Genomic DNA, 20,412 nt, shown 5'->3' on the forward strand with positions numbered 1-20,412 from the left:
GCGCGGTCTTTTGTAACGGCAGCGGTCGCGCGTAAACGAAAAGACCTATAGGGTCTAGTAGAGAAATAAAGCACTTATTTTCCAATAATCATTTATTATTTTGTACGCAGATATATTATGATTGTATTAAAGTCATAAGTAATTTGAATTAAGTTAAAGAAACAATTATTTAATTAATTAAAATAACGCAAATATTATTTGGATCAAAAACTAATTTTGGAACAAAAAATCTTTTAAAATACCTCAGAATAATTCATATACTTGGTAAAAACGATAAAAATGGCAAAATAATGATAAAACATAATTTTATAATTTTGGTTCAGTTTGCTTGGTCTCTGAGCTCCGATCCACTCTCTTTTTCATCTTTTCGTAGTAATGCCTCTGTTATTAATTTCACTTTGTACTAGCAGTCTACGACTTATTTAATAAGAAAAAACAGTATTGCAAGCTTAATTCAATAATATTGGGTGATAGCCGAAGAAATGTTATATCGCATAGAGAGTCGCGCGTAACCTTTTCGACGACAGGCGCGTGGCGTGCTTTCGACGCCGGCGCCGCGACTAAAACAATAGCAAGCCATGGGGTGGGAAAAGCGCGGAGAGCTAAGGTAAGCTCTTTATTTCACTCACAATGAGCAAGCGACAGGCTACTAAAAATGATAAATATGTGTAACAAGTAAAAAAAAATTTATGAACGAAAATGTGTTAGGCGCGGTCGATTCGACGCCGCGCGCCCGCTTGAAGGTAGATTTCAAGAATGAGTGTAGTTTGTAAGTCTTACGATAGGTTGCATTAATTGCTGTACTCATTTAATGCCTGATAGTTTGCACTTATTTAATACCCATTTAATTCATAATTATTATGATATTTTCTCGATAAATTGTATCGATGCTAACGAAAGGCTGACAACACTACAACATACCTTGGCGTATTATGTCGATATTACAGCCCTACCTCTCCAACCTTCGGGGGAAGTTTTTCTTTCTATTACCCCTAATATTTCATTTAGTGGGTTTCATCCAATATCATTAGGCGTGAAAAGGATTTTTTATGTCGAGTTAATAATAGAAAATAAATAATTTGGGGGTGATTTTGTGGTGAACATATTTACATCGCTTTAAAGTAGACCAAACCTGTTTCTGCATAATTAATGCCTTCAAATAATAATTTAAAAATCTCAATTGGAAAGACTTAAATTTTGTCTTTCAACACACTCTTCTCTCTTTATATCACACCACATAAGTGACAAATAAAAGAAATTCAATATGTAAAGCAGCAGAATTTAGGCAGTGTTATCTTAATAATTTATAACAAAAATGTTGACTGGTACCCATAGTACAAGCTTTGATTACTTTGGGACTAGATGGCGCATTGTAAAAATGTCCAAATATATTTATTCAGTTTAGACCACAAGTGGCTCTTATGAACGTCAAAATATAGTAAATAATAAAAAAGAAAAGGTAGGTTACCTTTTCTTTTATTATTATGGGGCACTTTACATGTCTCCTTATCTTTTGGGCCCTACCAGCCTTACCTTCGAGACAAACATTTATGGCAAGTGCTGAGAAGAAACGCCGGAACAAAGTCATTGTAAAAATGTCCAAAGAAATTTATTTTTTATTCATTTTCCCTAGGTCTGTCAGCAGTAGTGACGCACAACGAGACCGCTCGTTTAGCCGGTGACGCTTCTCGCGGGTCAAGCGGCGTGCTGTTCGTCGCTGGCGGCTGTGCAGCGGCTGCGCTGGCGCTGCTGGCAGCAGCGGCGGCCGCTGGCACGCTGTACAAGAGAGGCAGCAAGGCGAGGCACCATGACTCTATACAGTAAGTGATTCTCTGATGTTTAATTTTTTTTTCTGCATTGGAAAAGTTTGTGATTTGTAATTCAGGTTTGTGTGTAATAAATCAAAACACAAATACGTACCATTAATCTATGTAGTAACAGAGAATACCCACTTTTCCCTTACCATTTATTTGGTATAACTATAATTCTAGGAAGTTCAGCTTATTAAATAAATTAATGAAATAAAGACACACAGCCTCTAACGTAACCTACCTTTTCTGTTTATTATTTTAGATTGAATCTTATTGCTCATATTATATCAGTTTTAAAAGATACTATAGTCCTCTCTTAAGTAAGTAAATCATACAAGTCTTATAAATTTTAATACTTCACGACTTTTGAGAAATATTTAATACAATTATTGTTACTTCCATAAAGTAACAATTGTATTGATTTGGATCCAAAGGTAGATGATTAATTTGCAACAAATTAACTTTTTCAATTAATGACATAATTAAAGCAACGAACGCGAAACTTATAAGTATTTTGTGTTAGTAACGAAGCAATCAGGCTGGCTTTGTTATAATTTTTAATTAGGTTTAAGCCGACATCAATCTGAACAAAATTTATGAGCGTCTCGGATACATAATTAATGATTTAATTTTTTTGCTAATTATATTTAGTGTTTTATAAAAAAGTATCTAATTTAAGCTTTTTGTGAAATACTATGGTATTTCATACTGGTCAGATGATATCTAGTTAGTGGCTTGGAGCTGTTCAAGCTAAATCGAGTTTTATTTCGATTCAGACGTCTGAAATTTGAAGCTGGATTTATCAAAGATAAGTCCAAAAAGAAATTATGATTTCATGCTACAGTGAGCATAATATTATAAGTTGGTGCTAGTCCAAGGCTCCAAGCCATGTCCAAAGCAAGTAACAATCCAGCAAATAAGAAGAAAGCACACTAGGCACATAACATAATATGTATAATTCTAGATAATCTAAAACCCACAGATTCTTAAAATCCGAAGGATTTGGCAGAACGAGAAAAACGGCAAAAATACATTTCCAGAAAACATCTTAGTATTAGTATCATAGAACTCAATTTGGAAAAGTTTGTTTCCCAAATTTTTCCGAGCGGAAATTGATCTCCGTGCCTTTCGTATGTGATTCAGAAAGGCGTTCGTTTTGGGACATCCGTTCTTTTACTACCGCCGGAAGTACGTCAAGGACGACGCTAAAACATTATTTGTCGAAAGAATTATTTTTGATCAATGTGTATTGAATAGAAATAGAAACATGGATTCCTAAAAAAAGTCATCAGGAAAATTCGTCATTTAGTTTTCGGTTGACTCTTCGGTACAAATAGTCGTCAGTAGTTGTCCATCATGATTATCATCATCATTTCAGCCACAAGTACGTCCACTGCTAAACATAGGTCTCCGCCAATGATTTCCTGATTGACCAGTTGGTAGCAACCTGCGCCTTTCTGCTACCTTTATGAGATCTTCGGTCCACCTTGTGCGTGGACATCCCACGCTGCGCTCTACGTACATATTACGTTCCGGTTGTTGTCCAAATGCGGAAAATTACACTGATCCTGGTGCATTACATAAAATGTATTTAACTTACTATTCTTCTTCTTCTTCTTCTTTTCGTGTCGACAACAAACCTACACAGTGTCAGCCCAAAACTCCGCCACAAGAGTGGCGTTGTCAGTAGCACTCATCAAATCCTCCTGAGTGCAGTTGCTTGGGCACTCAGGGCATGACATCAGGTGCTTCATCGACTGGGGAACAAAACCGCACCTGCACTCCATGCTCAAGCCATCCAAGAATCCCCACCTGGCCAGATTGTCCTTACTACGGCCAACCTGCGTCCGAAGTCTATTTAAAGACTTCCAGGTAAGCCAGGGGAGCTCATGTCCAGGTGGAGGACTCTCAGACATAGGGACAAAAGGGCAGGGGAGATCAGCTCTCTCGCGCCATAACCTGCATCTCTCTTTTGACCGATCGTCATGAAGGAGAGGGGACACACTTTTTACGAAATTGCTTCGGCTTTTTAGCCTTTGAGGCACAGGGTCGTAATTGAAAAGTGGGTGCCGTGTGTCACTCAGCATGGCCGATTTCTCGGAGGACGCCGCGACGGCTCTGCGGATCTCTGGGGGCGCTATTCCAGCCAACGGATACAGCATTTGTACCGGTGTCGGTTTTAGGCAACCAGTAATCAACCGGCAGATTTCATTCAGTGCTGTATCTACTAGCTTGGCATGGGCTGAGCGGCTCTACTTACTATATAAAACTACAACTTACTTATAAAAGTAGAAATTAATCATCAAAAAATGTCTCGTAAGTATGTGTCACGATTATTTAGCATAATATAAAATGTTGTATAAGTATTTGTAAGAAAGACGATCCTAAAGACAAAAACATTGTCTGGAACGCTATAGGTATCCAACGAACATCGGCGTAAAATTCTCTAACGAGTTTCGCAAGATATTGTTTCACTTTTAAACTTACGAACGAGAAACTTCAAAGTCACTTACTGAGTTTACTTCAATGTTATTACAGAATGCATTTTCTTACTAACACAACTAAAAACTAGTTTCGACTTTGAGGCTCTTGATAAAACCCTTTGATGAAGGCATTATATGAAAGAAAGACTTTTTCAAATTACCTATTTACGACCATTTAAACTAAGATGAGTTTAAGTAACATTTTTTTTAATTATTACGAGAGAGGGTGAAATTGAAGTCTTTGTATCACGTAAAATATTAAAAACTCCATTAGGACCAAAGTAGAAAAACCCTGTTGATTTTTTGATTTTTTTTTGATTGAACTGAAAAATTTGAAACACTACCTACTGACAGTATTGAACAAAAAGCAAAAAATATTTTTTTACAAAAAATATTCTGATACTCTGCGCCATTAAAAAGCCTATAGGTGGCGAAACCTTTATGAAAATTTTTACAATAGCTCAATTTCCACACAATATGAGCCGCTTACATTGACCCGAATTGGAGTATGGTATAAGTCATGAAAAGAGTGAATAAAATTAAAAGATAACAAATTATTTATTATTAAAAAAAAATAGTTGTGAATTTCTTCATTGAATGAGTTGGTAATTTACTTAGGTATGTTTAGTTTGAGGGAGACGGGACTTGACGGGAGATTCTTTCCAATTGATTTGAGAATATTTATTTACAACATTAAAATAATTTTGCTTGCACGGTGAGAGAAGTCAATTTTAGCCTGAAGGTAGAGTTTCTAAAGCACATTTTATCAACTGTCGACTTAATTACCTATTTAACCTGCATTCCTTTTCAATCTAAAATTATTTAATTTCACATAATTGGTACATAAGGCGAACTAAATTCCATTGGGCATTCCCTGCCAGACCTTTGGGACAGAAAAAAATCGTTTGACCTTTTTGAAAAACTTTTGGTCGTGCCTACGATCGATTTCCAATTTCCAGCAAATTGGAAATCGATCGTAGGCCTCAAGGGTTAAGTATACTTAGTGTTATACTTTCGCACTCTCAAAGCTTATAACTCAAACCCAAAGTGGAAAACGAGTAGGGCGAGAACCCTTTCTGACATGCTTGATGGATGATCAGAACTTAAAGGTTATATCTACGAACAAGAAAAACGTTTTATATTCCGCTGACACTACTGAATAGCTTATCTTTGTGCTCGTTTCAAGTTGTCATCGCAAGCTGTTGTAGTTGTTTCATTAAATTAGCTTTTTAAAAGCGTTTGTCGTTTGTTTATTATCACTTTGTCAAGTGCAACGACTTTCTCATTACCTTTGTTAAATACAAGTTAGTATACATAAAACATTCTCACAACACTTTGTAATTAACTTAAATAAATAATAAAATAAAACAAATAATAATGAATACAAGCTTTATCTCAGGTTCTAGATAAGTAATGGACATAAAAATTATACAGTGTGTCCGGGCACGTAGTGATCAAACTTTAAGGGCGTAATCTATGGACAATTTTATCGATGAAAATACTTCAAATTTGGGGCCTGACCCATTTCTCGAAAAATTACATCGATTTAAGTTTTTAATTTTTAGTTTACACCTCTTCTTTAAAAAACAAGTGAAAGCATGGGTAGCTTAACATTAATAGGCAAATATTTTATATCATGCGATAGCCAATAAAATTATCTATTAGTAGAAGAAGAAAGCAGACACAAGTTTCATACATTTTATGGGAGTAAGAATGGATTTAATTAGAAAAATACATTACTTTTTTCACTTCTATTTCAGTTATTTTCCAACACAAGAAAAACCAGGTCGTTAAGGTATGTTTTATTTGCATTGTATAATTAGTATTTGAGCTATTCTACAAAACGAATGTAAATTTATTACTCTACGTCTATTAATTTCGACGTAATTGTTAAACAAAGATACCCCTTCCCTGCGGTTTCCATAGCGCACGCGACATGCGAAAATGCACTGCCTGAAAGAGTCACACAACCTATTCCGATTACTATGGAAACCGCTGGGAAGGGGTATCTTTGTTCAACAATTACGTCGAAAGTAATAGACGTAGACTAATAAATTTACATTCGTTTTGTCGAATAGCTCAAATACTAAAAATACAATGCAAATAAAACATACCTTAACGACCTGGTTTTTCTTGTGTTGGAAAATAACTGAAAAAAAAGTGAAAAAAGTAATGTATTTTTCTAATTAAATCCATTCTTACTCCCATAAAATGTATGAAACTTGTGTCTGCTTTCTTCTTCTACTAATAGATAATTTTATTGGCTATCGCATGATATAAAATATTTGCCTATTAATGTTAAGCTACCCACGCTTTCACTTGTTTTTTAAAGAAGAGGTGTAAACTAAAAATTAAAAACTTAAATCGATGTAATTTTTCGAGAAATGGGTCAGGCCCCAAATTTGAAGTATTTTCATCGATAAAATTGTCCATAGATTACGCTCTTAAAGTTTGATCACTACATGCCCGGACACACTGTATACATAATATTTAAAATTATAAATTACTTGATGTAACATTATGTATGGCATGGGTACATTTTAACTGCTAAATAGCACCATTTGTATATGTATAATCACAAAAGTGCCGCAATGCCTATTGCCTATCTTGGTATGCTGTCGTCCGTAGACACGGCAAACGATACCTACGATAAGATAAAACATGTAGGTAATTAATTATTTGTCAATTTCAAAGTACAGATTCAGACTGTCATAAAATACAAGACATAATTACAATACCTATAGCTGGTAATTATAATACCTAACACCCTGTATTTAAATCTAATTATATCTAAATAAAAATCTCTTGTCCCTAGCACATCGTACACAACAGCAGCGTACGGCAGCCACCAGAACGTTCTCCTCCGCCTAGACACCCTCGGCCGCCCGCCCAGCTCCACCGGATCCTACGCCACAATCGCCAGCCTACACAAGTTCCCTTTTGGTAAGTCCACTGATGCGTTTAAACATGTGAGTAAACAATAAACACCATGAATATCACTTAGAAAGAGGCTGGTTTTATGCAACCATCGCCAGCCTGCACAACACTTTTAGTAAGTTCACTGATGAACTTGTATTTATAAGCTACTAAACAAAAGGCGCCATGAAAATTACGTCAGGAGGTGTAACTTTAGACGCGTATTTGTCATTTTACGATAGCTTACAAACATCTAGCAAACTCTGTAGATAGGCCATAAAAATTGAGAGGATGCGGCGATTCAATCGGTAGAATATATCTCTGTAAATTAATAGACCGCAGAAGACCACGAGATGGAGTGGAAACTACTAAAATCTTAACTTCTTCCTGCCTAGCTTACTCCGACCTAATTCAAAAGTCAAACGTCACATAGCGACAAAGTAAAGGTGGAAATGTCGTAGTGGTCTAAAATTTGCGTAGTGATACAAATACGGCTCTCTTTGTCATGGCGCCAAAGGCACCATGAACCTTTAAAACGTTAATAAACATAAGTAAAACCATGTTGCTCTACTTTCAAAATTACTTGGCAACAGTTTCTGATAGTAACAATTTTTTTTCCGAAACAGGTAGTCGAAGATCCCCGTCGCCGTATGCGACCACGCACATAGGAGAACACATCTACGCCAAGCCCGAGTCACGGGTCTCTTATTACGCTGCTTCTAATCTCACGCATGTTTCAACGGTGAGTACAAATTGTATTACTTGTAAAAGTAATGGTTTTGACTTGTTTTCTGTATTCTGATATGTATAACTATGTATAGCTAGGAGTATGTATAACTGGCAGTAGTTAGTTACATTTGGCTTATTTTGTTTAAGCGACCGTATTAAAATACGACGAATTTTCATGGACACTTTCAGGTGACTTTATTTTAACTTTGGATTTGGATTTAAAATTTGTCATTTTGATAAGGTATAGAAACTTAAGATGACACGTGTTTTATTGAAGTTATCTTAAAATGATTGTATACATGTTGCATTATAAACTTGAAACACAAATACTGTACAAGCGAAATTACCCCTAAAGTTACAAATGAACCTGATAAACTTAACTCAACGTGGTTGCCAGTCACAAATCGGCTAATCCCCAGGCTTTCCTCACAAAAAATGCTCCCCCATGTATCTCCATCAATTGACCCTTAAGCAAGTCTGTCTGGCTAGACATTATCCCAATTTATTGTCCTCTAATTGCTGCAGATCTAGTGCCCGCAATCGTAAGTACTTTCGGCTTATAGTCTTAGGTTCTGGCACTATACAGTGTGAGTCTTGATAAAGTGCACATATGAAAATACGTGAAACTAGACCTATATAGAGACATGGGATTTTTGGTTTTAAAAAGGTAATACGATAGATTAACACAAAGTAATAAAAACCACATGTTATGGGGGCATTATTTGGAGTTTATCAAATAACCAAAAGAAACACGAATTAAAATGCAGATTTTTCTCAAAATGTATAATTTTTTATTATTTGTTGCCTTTTTCTGAGTATTTTATGTATTTTTATTACAAGCTTTATATTGACTTCACTTGTTAGTATGTGTGGGACAAATCTTGCAACTGAATTTAAGACCAGTTCTCCTCAACCGATTGAGCTGAAATTTGGTATACTTATGTAAGTACGATGACAATGCAATATTATGGTACCATTGAGCTGGTCTGATGATGGAGTCGGGAGGTGGCCATAGGAACTCCTAAACAAAACGGCGGAAACTCATCGAGTTTGGGTTCGTTGGATTTGTCTTTTCGAGCACTTTAGTGTTAGATAATGTCCAGGGTCCTGAGATTAAGATATAACTAAAAAGTGTAAAATAAAATTATAATAAAAATAAACTTTTTTAAAAACAAGCTTTTATTCTGAATTTCCAAAGCTTGTAGCGCAAACAGAGAAAAAGAGGAATAAATTCCATGCGCGATACAAATTTTCGAAATTCAGAATAAAAGCTTGTTTTTAAAAAAGTTTATTTTTATTATAATTTTTTTAGTATCGTTTGTTATTTAGCATTATTACTGTTGTTTTATCAGGATATACCTACCTCTAAGTTTAAAAGTTTTTACGTTTTCTTTACAATAAGTAATTGAAAGAATAAAATTTTTTTTTTAAATCTCAGAAACTTTTTGACCTTTTTTTATCGATAAAAATAGGTAGGTTTCACTTATTTCCATATGTGCACTTTATCAAGACTCACACTGTATAGTAGCAGTAGCTAAGTAACGGTGCGAGTCACTGGGTAGGCCATAAATTACGCGTGTTGGAGTATACCTTGGTTTATTGTGTTGATACAAATGGGGGATGGTCGGAGTTCTGAGATTGTGCGTTCTTGTGATGTTTCAACCAGTAAAATGACCATGTTATATTGCTATGATAATGTGCACATAATAAAAAAATAGAAATATAATTATGATTAAGTATTACATTGTTTGTTCTTAATTACAAGCTTTTTTTATTCTTGTCTCAACTACGAATTGTTGTTGATTTAATTTCTCATTAATTGATGTTAATAATACGAAAGTTAACAGAGAAAAATTTACACAAAAATATTGCCCAGGCTAACTAATCAATGGTATTTTATACTACTGAGTGTAGAAAACTAAAACTCTACTTAGTTTATAAATAATTACATATAGTTTTCGTTTGAACTGGAAATTCAGATACACACCAGAGACTTTAGTCTGCTATCAGTCTGCTTTGTCGTCATTAACCCCGAATTAAAAAAAGAGGAGGTTATTTTAGTATACATTTTATTTTTCCTAAAACTTGGACCATCCAGTTAGATAAATCGCGTGGAATTACGCGGTTTCCGTTCATCTTTGGTTGAACAATCCGCAAAGCGTACGGATCCCAATGTAATGCGGTTCTGTAACAAAATGATTTGCGGCGACGCCAATGTGAACTCAATCTCTTTGGTCTTACGGTACACCGTCAATCAGCTTGACGAAACCACTCCACGAGTAAGGAATTTTCAAAAATACCACAATGAGACAACTTGTGAAGAAACACCTGAAGGTGAGTATAGACTAGAGCATTTACTTGTAACAGAACAACGAGCCGCTCTATGAAATGTGTTAGTGTGTGTCACGAACTAAACGTCGTACATTGTACCATTTGAAAGAAATTTTTCTTTCAATTCGCTCGTGCAAAACGGAGAAAAACGAACGTTTGTATGAAATCGGTGCCGCTCGTGGATCGGTTTGAACTGATGGTTTATTCTCAACTGTCGCTTATGACAGGCAGAAATAGGGCCACTAAATACCCTCCAATATTTAATAAAAACAAACTTATAACTACCGCAGTTTCACATATATTTGCGTGATATGGATTTAAGCAATGAATGCACTGAGAAACAATACAAATAAACACTTAAAAATAATACTATGAACGCGTCGCTAACAGTTACGTTACATAGAAATTTAAATGCTTTATTCTTTAGTTCTATCGTTACACTTTGTATGATTTGACGGCCTATCTGATAATACAAGTTGCTAAAAAAACAAATCATTTAATTTTAATTTATAAAAATATGTTTAAGTAAGTCTAAATCAAATTCATCAAAGTCTTATCAATTTTTCAAGACAAACCTTCATCAACACTGAAAACAACGCCAGTCCCTAAAATTCTCATTAACGTCTAACATTCTTCGCCTTGTAACTGAATTGTGCATAGAATGGGTCCTTTACGTCATTACGGGTCCAATTTAAAACGAGTTACCCGACCCCTGCAGGTGATACAAACGCAACGAGATTAGCGATCTACTCGCTCCAAGATATTGGTTTGACTTGGAATAAGATCTGCTGGATAAGCCGAGGAACGTAACCCCCACGCTCAAAAACGTCATTGGTTTTCAACCGTATCTTCATAGCATAAAGTTCAAATTGATGTGGGTGAAAGTGACCTAACTTAGAACAGAGTAACAAACGACTCTACCTGCGTGAAGGCATAATAGTCTATTTCATTAAAATTCTGAATTTTAAATTATTTTTCTATAAAGTGACATGCACTGACATACCTATTTCAGGAGCTACTGGTCCGATTTGAAAAAATATTTTTGTGTTGGATAGCCCGTTTATCGAGGAAGGCCTTAGGCTATATAAAATCGCCCTACAGTTAATAGCGTTGGAGCAGTAAAGAAAAATGTTGCAAAAACGAGAACCAATTTTTACGCTTATGAAGTCGCGTGGAAAACCTTGGAGGAGGCCTTTGTCCAGCAGTGGACGTCATTTGGCTGAAACAAACGAACGAATGAACGAAGTCGCGTGCTATTAGAATATATTTATTATCTGCTTGTATTGCAGTTAAAAATTACTTGAAAATAACTCGTACTCGTTGGTACTAACTAAGATTCCATGGTTCAGGACACCACCACCAGTAGAAACATTTTCACCCATTATTGTCCATTCCAGTCAATTTATCTACGTAATTATGAGCGCCGTGGGTGGAGTACATTTTTAATTTGCAACCCTCTTTTGTACATAAATTTGGCTGAAATTCTTGGGAGAAATTATGAATTAGTCTTCTTTGAAAGGGAGGGTGCTAACGAACATAGCAAATGTAAATAAACCTACGTAATGTGTAAGGTAAATGTGCCATTTAAGTCTCTCATTAAGTGTGTAGCATGGATTTTATAAGGTGGGGTTTGTTGCTGTGATATTTAATTACCAGCACGTTATGTAACAAATACATTTTGTGACTGTACAATTTAAAATATAAATAAGAAGCGCGAGAATAAAAATTATGTTTAATAATTTCTAAGCCCTGAAAAAATGTATTGTTTAAAGACCGGAGAACGATATTAACGCACGTATTCACAAACGTGAAATTAAGCAGCAAATCGAACGCACAGCGTTGAATAGAGCTCTGTGATTCGTTCGTATGTCACTCTATGCGTCCACGCGCACTGTGAGACCTCATAGTAATGTTTGTGAATACGGGCGTAAGTTATCAGGGTAATGATTATACATAATATTTCATGTTTTTGCTATTTGACGATTTGAAGTTTTTTTGTATTAGAATAGGTAACCAAAATCTAGGATTACAAAGCTGATGGCTGAAGCTAGCTCTATATGCAATAACAATTAGTACCAATTTCGTCCAGCAGAATCTTACGGTCAGCTGCATTATTCTATACGTATGTACATAAGATAATATAATTTGGAGTGGGACAAGACATCATGAATACCAAAATGCATTACGTATGCAGTTGCTCTTAACCCGATTTGCGATACTAGCGCTCTCACTTAGCTGGTGGCTTAATTATCTATCCAACGCAGGTGAGCTGCACAGAACTGCTAAGATGAACCTGTATTGTTCAGACGAGGGCACTTCAAGCTGTAGCGCCTTATGGAGTTGGAATAAGTACGATATTGCAAAGGAAAGTGTGGTCTGAAATGTTGTGGTTTGCACCTGGAAGTGTATACTAAAACTTGGATAATACACCAGTTTTAGAGCCCCTGCTGAGTGGAATATAGCGGTCCAGAAATTACTACTAAAACTGCTGAAGCATTAAACTGTACCGGTTTTCTAATTTATAGGTTTGTTTGGACAGAAAGGATGTTAAATCTTGAAATGCGCCGGTAAATTTTAAAGGCAATTTGCTTACGGATTTACTTTACTGGCATTAAGTTGGAAGATGCAGTGCAGCTTTGGCTTTTTAATATTTAACTTACTGTTAATGGCTAAAGTGTAGTTAGGTACTACTCGTATATTTACGTAATATGGATGGGCTCAAATTGTAATAGATAATATTAATAAGCCATTGCCAAATCTGTCTAGTAGAATTCACTTGAAAGAGCAAAGAAGAATTCTCACTAACTTTCGCGTAAATCATCGCTTCAGTGATCTCTAGATCCTATATATAGATTCTACCAAGCGTAATATTTAGAACCCATTTTTGATCGCCAGATATGTAATTAATCGCTCTGAAACCCTTGCGTTCGAGAACGTTCGACGGGTCTAGTATGTCATGAAGATGAATGGTCATTTCAAAATCTTTGTTCTAGCAAACGGTGGCCAAAGACCGCGTCACGGACCCAGCGGAGCAGCTTCGACTCCTGACCACAGTCCGGTCCAACATTCGTTTGGAGATTCTCATACACGAAGGAACTTTTGGGAGGGTTTACAAGGGAGTCTTCAAGAAGGGAGAGACGTATGAAGAAGTTATTGTCAAGACTGTTTCAGGTAAGTGATACTTAGTTCATTATCATCATCATCATGATGATACTTAATTACCAAATGACATAAAGAAAACTTAGGTGTAAATTATACCGTGGAACCAGATGCAGGTTAGCGTATCATCCCTACATTGTCGATATTCCACCAACCCACACTAAGCGATTCGATAACTCTTTTTTAATGCGAAAGCTAGGGATTGGAATTTGCTGCCTGTTGACCAGTTGACCACTATACCCGAACACTTTAATCCGGACCTTTTCAAGGCGAGAGTAAATAGGCACACGGCAGATATGTACCATACTAGAATGCATCTCACTCAACTTCAAATACCTTGTTTTGCATAAAAAAAGAAACTATACACTACATTTTTCAAGAAGAATATGCTTGTGAAACAGATGCAGCATCAGCGATGCAAGCGGCGTTGCTCGTAGCCGAGGGCCTGAGGCTGTATGGGCTGGCTCATGCTAACGTACTGTCGCCCATGGCAGCGTGTGCTGAGGAAGCCAGACGACCGCTGCTAGTCTACTGCTGTGCTTCACATTCTTCTAATCTTAAGAGGTGAGTACCATCAGCAATGCAAGCAGCGTTGTTTGTAGCCTAAAACGGTACGGTCAAGGTACCTACGTCATTACTAAACTGTGCAAATAAATTAACTTTAAATTATTCGAAATTAGCCTGTTTTATAACAATTTAAGGCTCTAGAAATTATGATTTACTTTCTTGTTCCATTCACATTATAATTTTTCTTGCAACATTTCTCCCTAGTTTTTTCCAAATAATCGCATACTTGTAAGGACGCTTCTAATTTGGGTCCTGTACTAATAACACATCATCACCTGGCACCAGCAGTTGAAGTCAAGAAATATTATGCAGTAATCTGCCCGCAGAAACAGCAAGCACAAACTGACAGCAGCTCGTACTCCAAAAACCAACCCACTTTTCTTCATCCCAAACAGGTTCCTCACATCATGTCGGTTAGGGCAGCAGGCCGCTCCGGCCACAAGAGAACTGGTGGACTTGGGTGCGCAAGCGGCGTGTGGCCTGGCGTACCTGCATGTGCAGCGGTTCATACACGCCGACGTCGCGGCTAGGAATTGCGTGTAAGTATGTTTTACCAGGTCAGGTATATGCATAAAAGGTTGCATGAGCAAACTCTATGTGCTTTTGAGATACAAATGGTCAGTCCCTCACTGTCGTGCTTATTAAAGAATTGCTAAAAACAGGGTTTTAATTTCGTGACAGTGCAACTTAACTGATAAAGATGTACGAGTATCTATGGAGCCTGATACAAATTTCCCTGTTGGGGCTCAGTCCATTGACTAAGTTGAGATACATAACATATGGGTTGGTAGCTCTTTCTAAGTTCTGTTTAAAGTGAATAAATCAAAGTTATTATCATCTGGCACCAAGGGTTAAATAAAGTCCATTTAATTAATCAGTGCATTCACAACTGTAGGGCCCAATAGGGCCCATATTAAAAAATGTGTGTAATTTTGACCAAAAAAATATAAGCGACAGTGACTTGATGCAACTGTGCATTGCATTTATTGGGATGAACATCTGTCACTTTCCTTGTCAGAGTCGACGAGAAATTGAGACTGAAAGTGACTGACAACGGTTTGTCTCGGGACTTGTTCCCGGACGACTACCACTGCTTGGGCGACAACGAGAACAGGCCGGTCAAGTGGATGGCTCCGGAGGCGCTGCTGCAGAACCAGTACAGCACAGCTACTGATGTGGTAAGTGGAAATGTTTACCTGCCTTAACATTTTTCAGGATTCATTTTATTAAGTTTTTTTTTTGTTCTTCATTCGATCGTCTTCAATTTTCAGGAATGGTATTGTTACATTACATGTTTTTGTGAGCAATCATTATAGTGAAAATATAATGAACGTAAAATAACAATTTAATGTAAAAAAAATACAATAGGTACAACTGTGTTTAGTAGACATGGTGTAACAATTAGTAATTCAAGGTAAATAATGCTGGCTCGAAATTCCCGATAGAATTCACTGTATCTAAAGTAATTCATTATCTTCATGACACTTGACGTATTCACCTAGAATCTAGACATAACGTGAGACGTGACTATTTACATCCTAGATGGTCACGTTTCTGTCTATAGCCCGCAGTTACTGAAATTTTAGCTTGATTTTGATTTGACGCTCAAATCTCTAGGCCCTAGGCCTATGACGACACTACATATTTTATGCAAAAGCGCAGGCCAAACATTATACAAATATTTGGTAGAATACAGAGTGAGAAGAAGACCATCATGAAACCCAATATTTTTCTCCCAGTGGTCGCTGGGTATCACTCTCTGGGAGTTGGCGACGCTCGGCGCTGCCCCGTTAGCTGAGCTTGACGCGGCTGACGTTGGGGCCTTCCTCAGTGGAGGATACAGGCCCTCTCAGCCGCACAACTGCCCTGATGAACTGTGAGTACCTAAGAGTTTAGGTAATTGAGTGTGGTTTGGTGTAAAGACGCGCTTCCAAATTAGTTACCAAATTTTTGAAGATACATTTAAGTACTACACCCACAAGGTGGACCGAAGACCTGATAAAGGAAGCAGGAAGCAAGAAGGCAGGAAGGCGTTGCAGGCCGCTACTAACCGTGCGATGTGGAAGTCATTGGGAGAGGCCTATGTTCAGCAGTGGACGTCTTGAGGCTGAAATGATGATGATGATGATGACTTTTAAGTACATAACAGTTATAGGAATATTCGCATACCGGGCGCTTGGGCTCGCAAGGCACGCTTAACATCTAGAACTCACTCAAGAACAGGGTGAGCTGGATATCGAGCGTGTGGACGCTCCTATAGATTTTTCTTAAATTTCTACAAAAGCTGATAAAAATAATAATCTATTTCGAAGGTATGGCCTCATGTCCTGGTGCTGGACATCATCACCAACGTCCAGGCCCACCGCTCCTCAACTCTTGGCTGCTCTACACGACTTCAGACAAGCTCTTAGTACGTACATATAGACTACTCTTCTACAGGTAATAAATTCGCAGATTTAGCCGGATCTCTTTCGAAGTATAAAGTAAGTAACAGTTTACTAACGGTCCATATATTTTCATTCAATACGTAGTATTTCTCAACATACCTTTTGTTACCAAATAGATAGACATTTTCGTTCCAAAATCGTATCTATTATTCCCAGTGCTTAAATATTTAAGACTTTAATATTTGTTCAGTCNTAGTTTTTTACAGAATGTTTTTAGTGGGATTGCATTTATTGGGATGAACATCTGTCACTTTCCTTGTCAGAGTCGACGAGAAATTGAGACTGAAAGTGACTGACAACGGTCTGTCGCGGGACTTGTTCCCGGACGACTACCACTGCTTGGGCGACAACGAGAACAGGCCGGTCAAGTGGATGGCTCCGGAGGCGCTGCTTCAGAACCAGTACAGCACAGCTACTGATGTGGTAAGTGGAGATATCGCTGAATGTGTAACGAGTGACTACGCCCAAGAATATTCACGATTAAATAAAGTTTTCTCACGCCTCATGCCATCGCCTCCAGTAACAGCATTTTTTACTTTTCGTGTCTATTTACATCACGGAATTTTGATGGAAGTCAATATAGCGAACAAAGAATGGCCGTCATCGACTATGTAATGTTTTAAAATCTAATTATTACACCATGTCGAACTAAACACAGTAACTGGATAACGGACAAAGATGCATAGGTGATATTATGATGCTGGGTAGAAATTAAAATCCTCATAACACATGACGTATATTCAGTTAGAATCTACGTGAAACTGAAACGTGTGATGTGACCATCTAAGTCCTAGGTGCCCATGTCTCGTTTTTCTGACTATGGCTGGGTTTCTAAATTTTGTTGATTTTTAGTTAGATTTTGATTCTAAGCTAAAAAATCTCAATCCATAAACCGGGAAAAACCCGTGCAAAAATATTTGGTAGAATACACTCTAGCTAGAAGAAGACCATCATGACACCCAATGTTTTTCTCCCAGTGGTCGCTGGGTATCACTCTCTGGGAGTTGGCGACGCTCGGCGCTGCTCCGTTAGCAGAGCTCGACGCAGCTGATGTAGGAGCCTTCCTCAGTGGAGGATACAGGCCTTCACAGCCGCACAACTGCCCTGATGAACTGTGAGTACTTAAAAGTTTAGGAAAACGGAAAGAGTTTATGCGACGTTTTGGCTGCCAAATTAACTATTTTCCAAAATAAATGGCTACCAATTAGGCTAACGAACTAATTGTGTATAGGTATAATGTCACATTTGTGTACGATATCCGTGTAGATGTAATATTGTCAGATAGCGAATAAATCATGAATCGAATCTATAACGAGTAATATAAATATTTTTTGTTAAGAAATTATATGATCTGCTATACACATATTTATACCTTTTCTCGACTGAATGCGTTTGGTATGAAGATAAACCCGATTACTTTCTCCTACATTTTTGTATCCAAAGACTCAGACTGTAGTAGGTAATATTATGTTTAAAATTTCCCACAATATGGAGCTACTTATTTTAGAAATAAAACGTATAAAAATATGGATCACTAAGTAATATTCTTTCTCCAAAGGTACGGCCTCATGTCCTGGTGCTGGACATCATCGCCGACTTCCAGACCGACCGCTCCTCAACTCTTGGCCGCTCTACACGACTTCAGACAAGCTCTTAGTACGTACATATAGACTACTCTTCTACAGGTATTAAGACTTCGCAGATTTAGCCGGATCTCTTTCGAAGTATAAAGTAAGTAACAGTTTACTAACGGTCCATATTTTTCATGCCAATAGCATTTTTAACACATAACTTTTGTTACCAAATAGATAGACATTTTCGTTCCAAAATCGTATCTATTATTCCCAGTGCTTAAATATTTAAGACTTTAATATTATTGTCTATATCATTGAATTCATGACATAATTACTATACGATTTTTCATAATGTTTGAATGGTTATTACAGATGATACTCGTAGGTAAACGTACTCGTATTATGTGATCCGGCTAAAAGTGTGTTCCTTTTTCAACTTCAAATAGATGTCAAATTATTAAGAATATTACGATAGGCGATTCTTTCTAGAAAATAATAATTCGTTTTATTTTTTAATTCCGATAATAATATTTTAAATTAACGCTAATGATTCAATAATGTGTCCAATTGTTACGCGCAACGCTAGCAGCGATTCACAATGATCGATTGTTTAATCGACTTTTCGATCGATTTTTTCTAAAACAATCGCCTATCTGTAAGGACGAATTGTAATAAATGTTACTCTAAGTGGTACCTACTTTACTGTAATTTTTCTAACTTTTACTAACGTAACTTCAAGTTTAGCGTCTAAGGCATTATCTTATATTTTTACTGACTACTAAATACATCTAAATTTTTCTTGGCACTCTTTTCTTTAACTTTTAGTTAACGATACCAAAGTGCCTACCAAAGAAAAAAGTATGCTTTAGATTTTTTTGGGTTTTTTTTTTGTTTACTAAAATCACGCGAAAAAACATTGTTATTTTAGTAAAACATTTTTGAATAAATTATTAGGTACAATAGTCATGGAAGAACCGAAGTTGTATTTTATAAATAAAAGTGATATATTTACATTTAAGATAGGACACGATTTATTTCGTAACTTATAATTGGGATAGAATTGATGCTAGATGAAAGTAAATATTTGTGAAATAGAATTCTTAGAATTCAATTTGATTCTCAGTATTGGAGATAATCTAGTTAAAATTATAATAAGAAACTCATTTACCAAATTCACGACTATGCTATGGCCCGTATTCTGAAACGAAGATTAGTTGAATCTCAAGCATAGATTCATGTAATGTAAATGGTAGCATTCAAAAAAATAATAATAGACATACCTGTACAGAATATAAGCGACGAGTGTCAGTCACAAAAGTTACTATAAATCTAAGAAAAAAAGAGCACGAAAATAATGACTACGTTTTATCAGTCGCATAAAACTGTAAGTCTTATTTTTCAACTACAACACTAGCATGCGACACATAAATATTTGCTCTTCTCACTCTCTCGCAATTGACTCAACACTAAAACTAGGTAATTTTTTTGGGAATTTAGATATTTTATAAGTAGAAAAGTTGTTGCATTTGAGCCGTAGAATCAGTCCTTTTCGTTTGATCCATACTTAAAGCGACACCCTGGATAGCAGTCTTTCGCTAAACGTTGTTTCATAATACGGGCCTAAATGTCGTAAATAGAAGTTAATTACTGTACATAAATAGATAAATGGACGCGTAGAACCAAGTAAGTGTAAGCTGTACATAAAGAAGTCGATGCAAAAGGAATTTAATTTTTGAGTGGAAAGCGAAATAGCTTTTTTAAATTAGACTAAGAGCTAGTGAACGCCACACTTACGTTATTATATCTATTTCTGTAAGCCACGATGACCCAAACTTCATGTTTGGCCATGGTTCTTAGCTATGTTGGGAGCATGCGCTGACAAACTTTCAGCCTTTATAAACTATCGTAGGTCTGGCGTTCACTAGCTCTTGGTCTATATCTTTGTGTGGGCGGTGTGATTGGTTGATTGTAGGGCTTCTTAGTTGTAGACGGTCTTCGATAACCAAATGAGTTAGTGATTTATAATGATTAATGATGTAATATTATTGGTATAAACCAATCTCATTTATGTTTCAATCAAATTACTTTCTGATGGAACTTATTTGTCGTGGTATTTTTCCACTCTAATTACTTTATTTTGGTATGTACGACTTTGTGGGATATCATAACGTGCTCTTTGTAGCACAACATCGTGTATCCCTCAGAATATGTAGGTTGGATCAGTAAAACAAACACTAGACCAGACAGACATAATATGAACTTATAAATGGAAGTAATTATAAAGGATGTCAGTATTATCATCATCTTCCCATAATTGTCGTAAAAAACGACTAAATGACTAAATATTATGAGAGCATCAGACCTGCCCAACCCGTCTTATTACCGTAGGGATTGT

At 36.5% G+C, this 20,412-nt stretch overlaps 2 protein-coding genes across 2 annotated transcripts; both read left to right on the plus strand.

Annotated features, from left to right (window-relative positions):
- Positions 1-1,633: 1,633 nt before the first annotated feature.
- LOC114364944 (tyrosine-protein kinase RYK-like) lies at positions 1,634-16,420 on the plus strand (the record flags this gene model as incomplete). Its single annotated transcript, XM_028321300.1, has 9 exons — positions 1,634-1,820; positions 7,110-7,237; positions 7,837-7,952; positions 13,264-13,441; positions 13,831-13,993; positions 14,392-14,535; positions 15,015-15,174; positions 15,736-15,872; positions 16,309-16,420. Coding segments are annotated over 9 exons (1,325 nt in total), but the record flags the coding sequence as incomplete, so codon positions are not given.
- A 311-nt stretch (positions 16,421-16,731) lies between these two features.
- LOC114364943 (tyrosine-protein kinase RYK-like) lies at positions 16,732-18,190 on the plus strand. The gene is made up of 3 exons (XM_028321299.1): positions 16,732-16,866; positions 17,421-17,557; positions 18,002-18,190. The coding sequence occupies exons 1-3, from the start codon at positions 16,816-16,818 to the stop codon at positions 18,111-18,113; spliced, it is 300 nt and encodes a 99-aa protein (XP_028177100.1). The 5' UTR covers positions 16,732-16,815; the 3' UTR covers positions 18,114-18,190.
- Positions 18,191-20,412: the final 2,222 nt, after the last annotated feature.

Source organism: Ostrinia furnacalis, unplaced genomic scaffold (assembly GCF_004193835.3).
Source record: "Ostrinia furnacalis isolate ACB-3 unplaced genomic scaffold, ASM419383v2 OfSCF7515, whole genome shotgun sequence".
Lineage (NCBI taxonomy): Eukaryota > Metazoa > Arthropoda > Insecta > Lepidoptera > Crambidae > Ostrinia > Ostrinia furnacalis.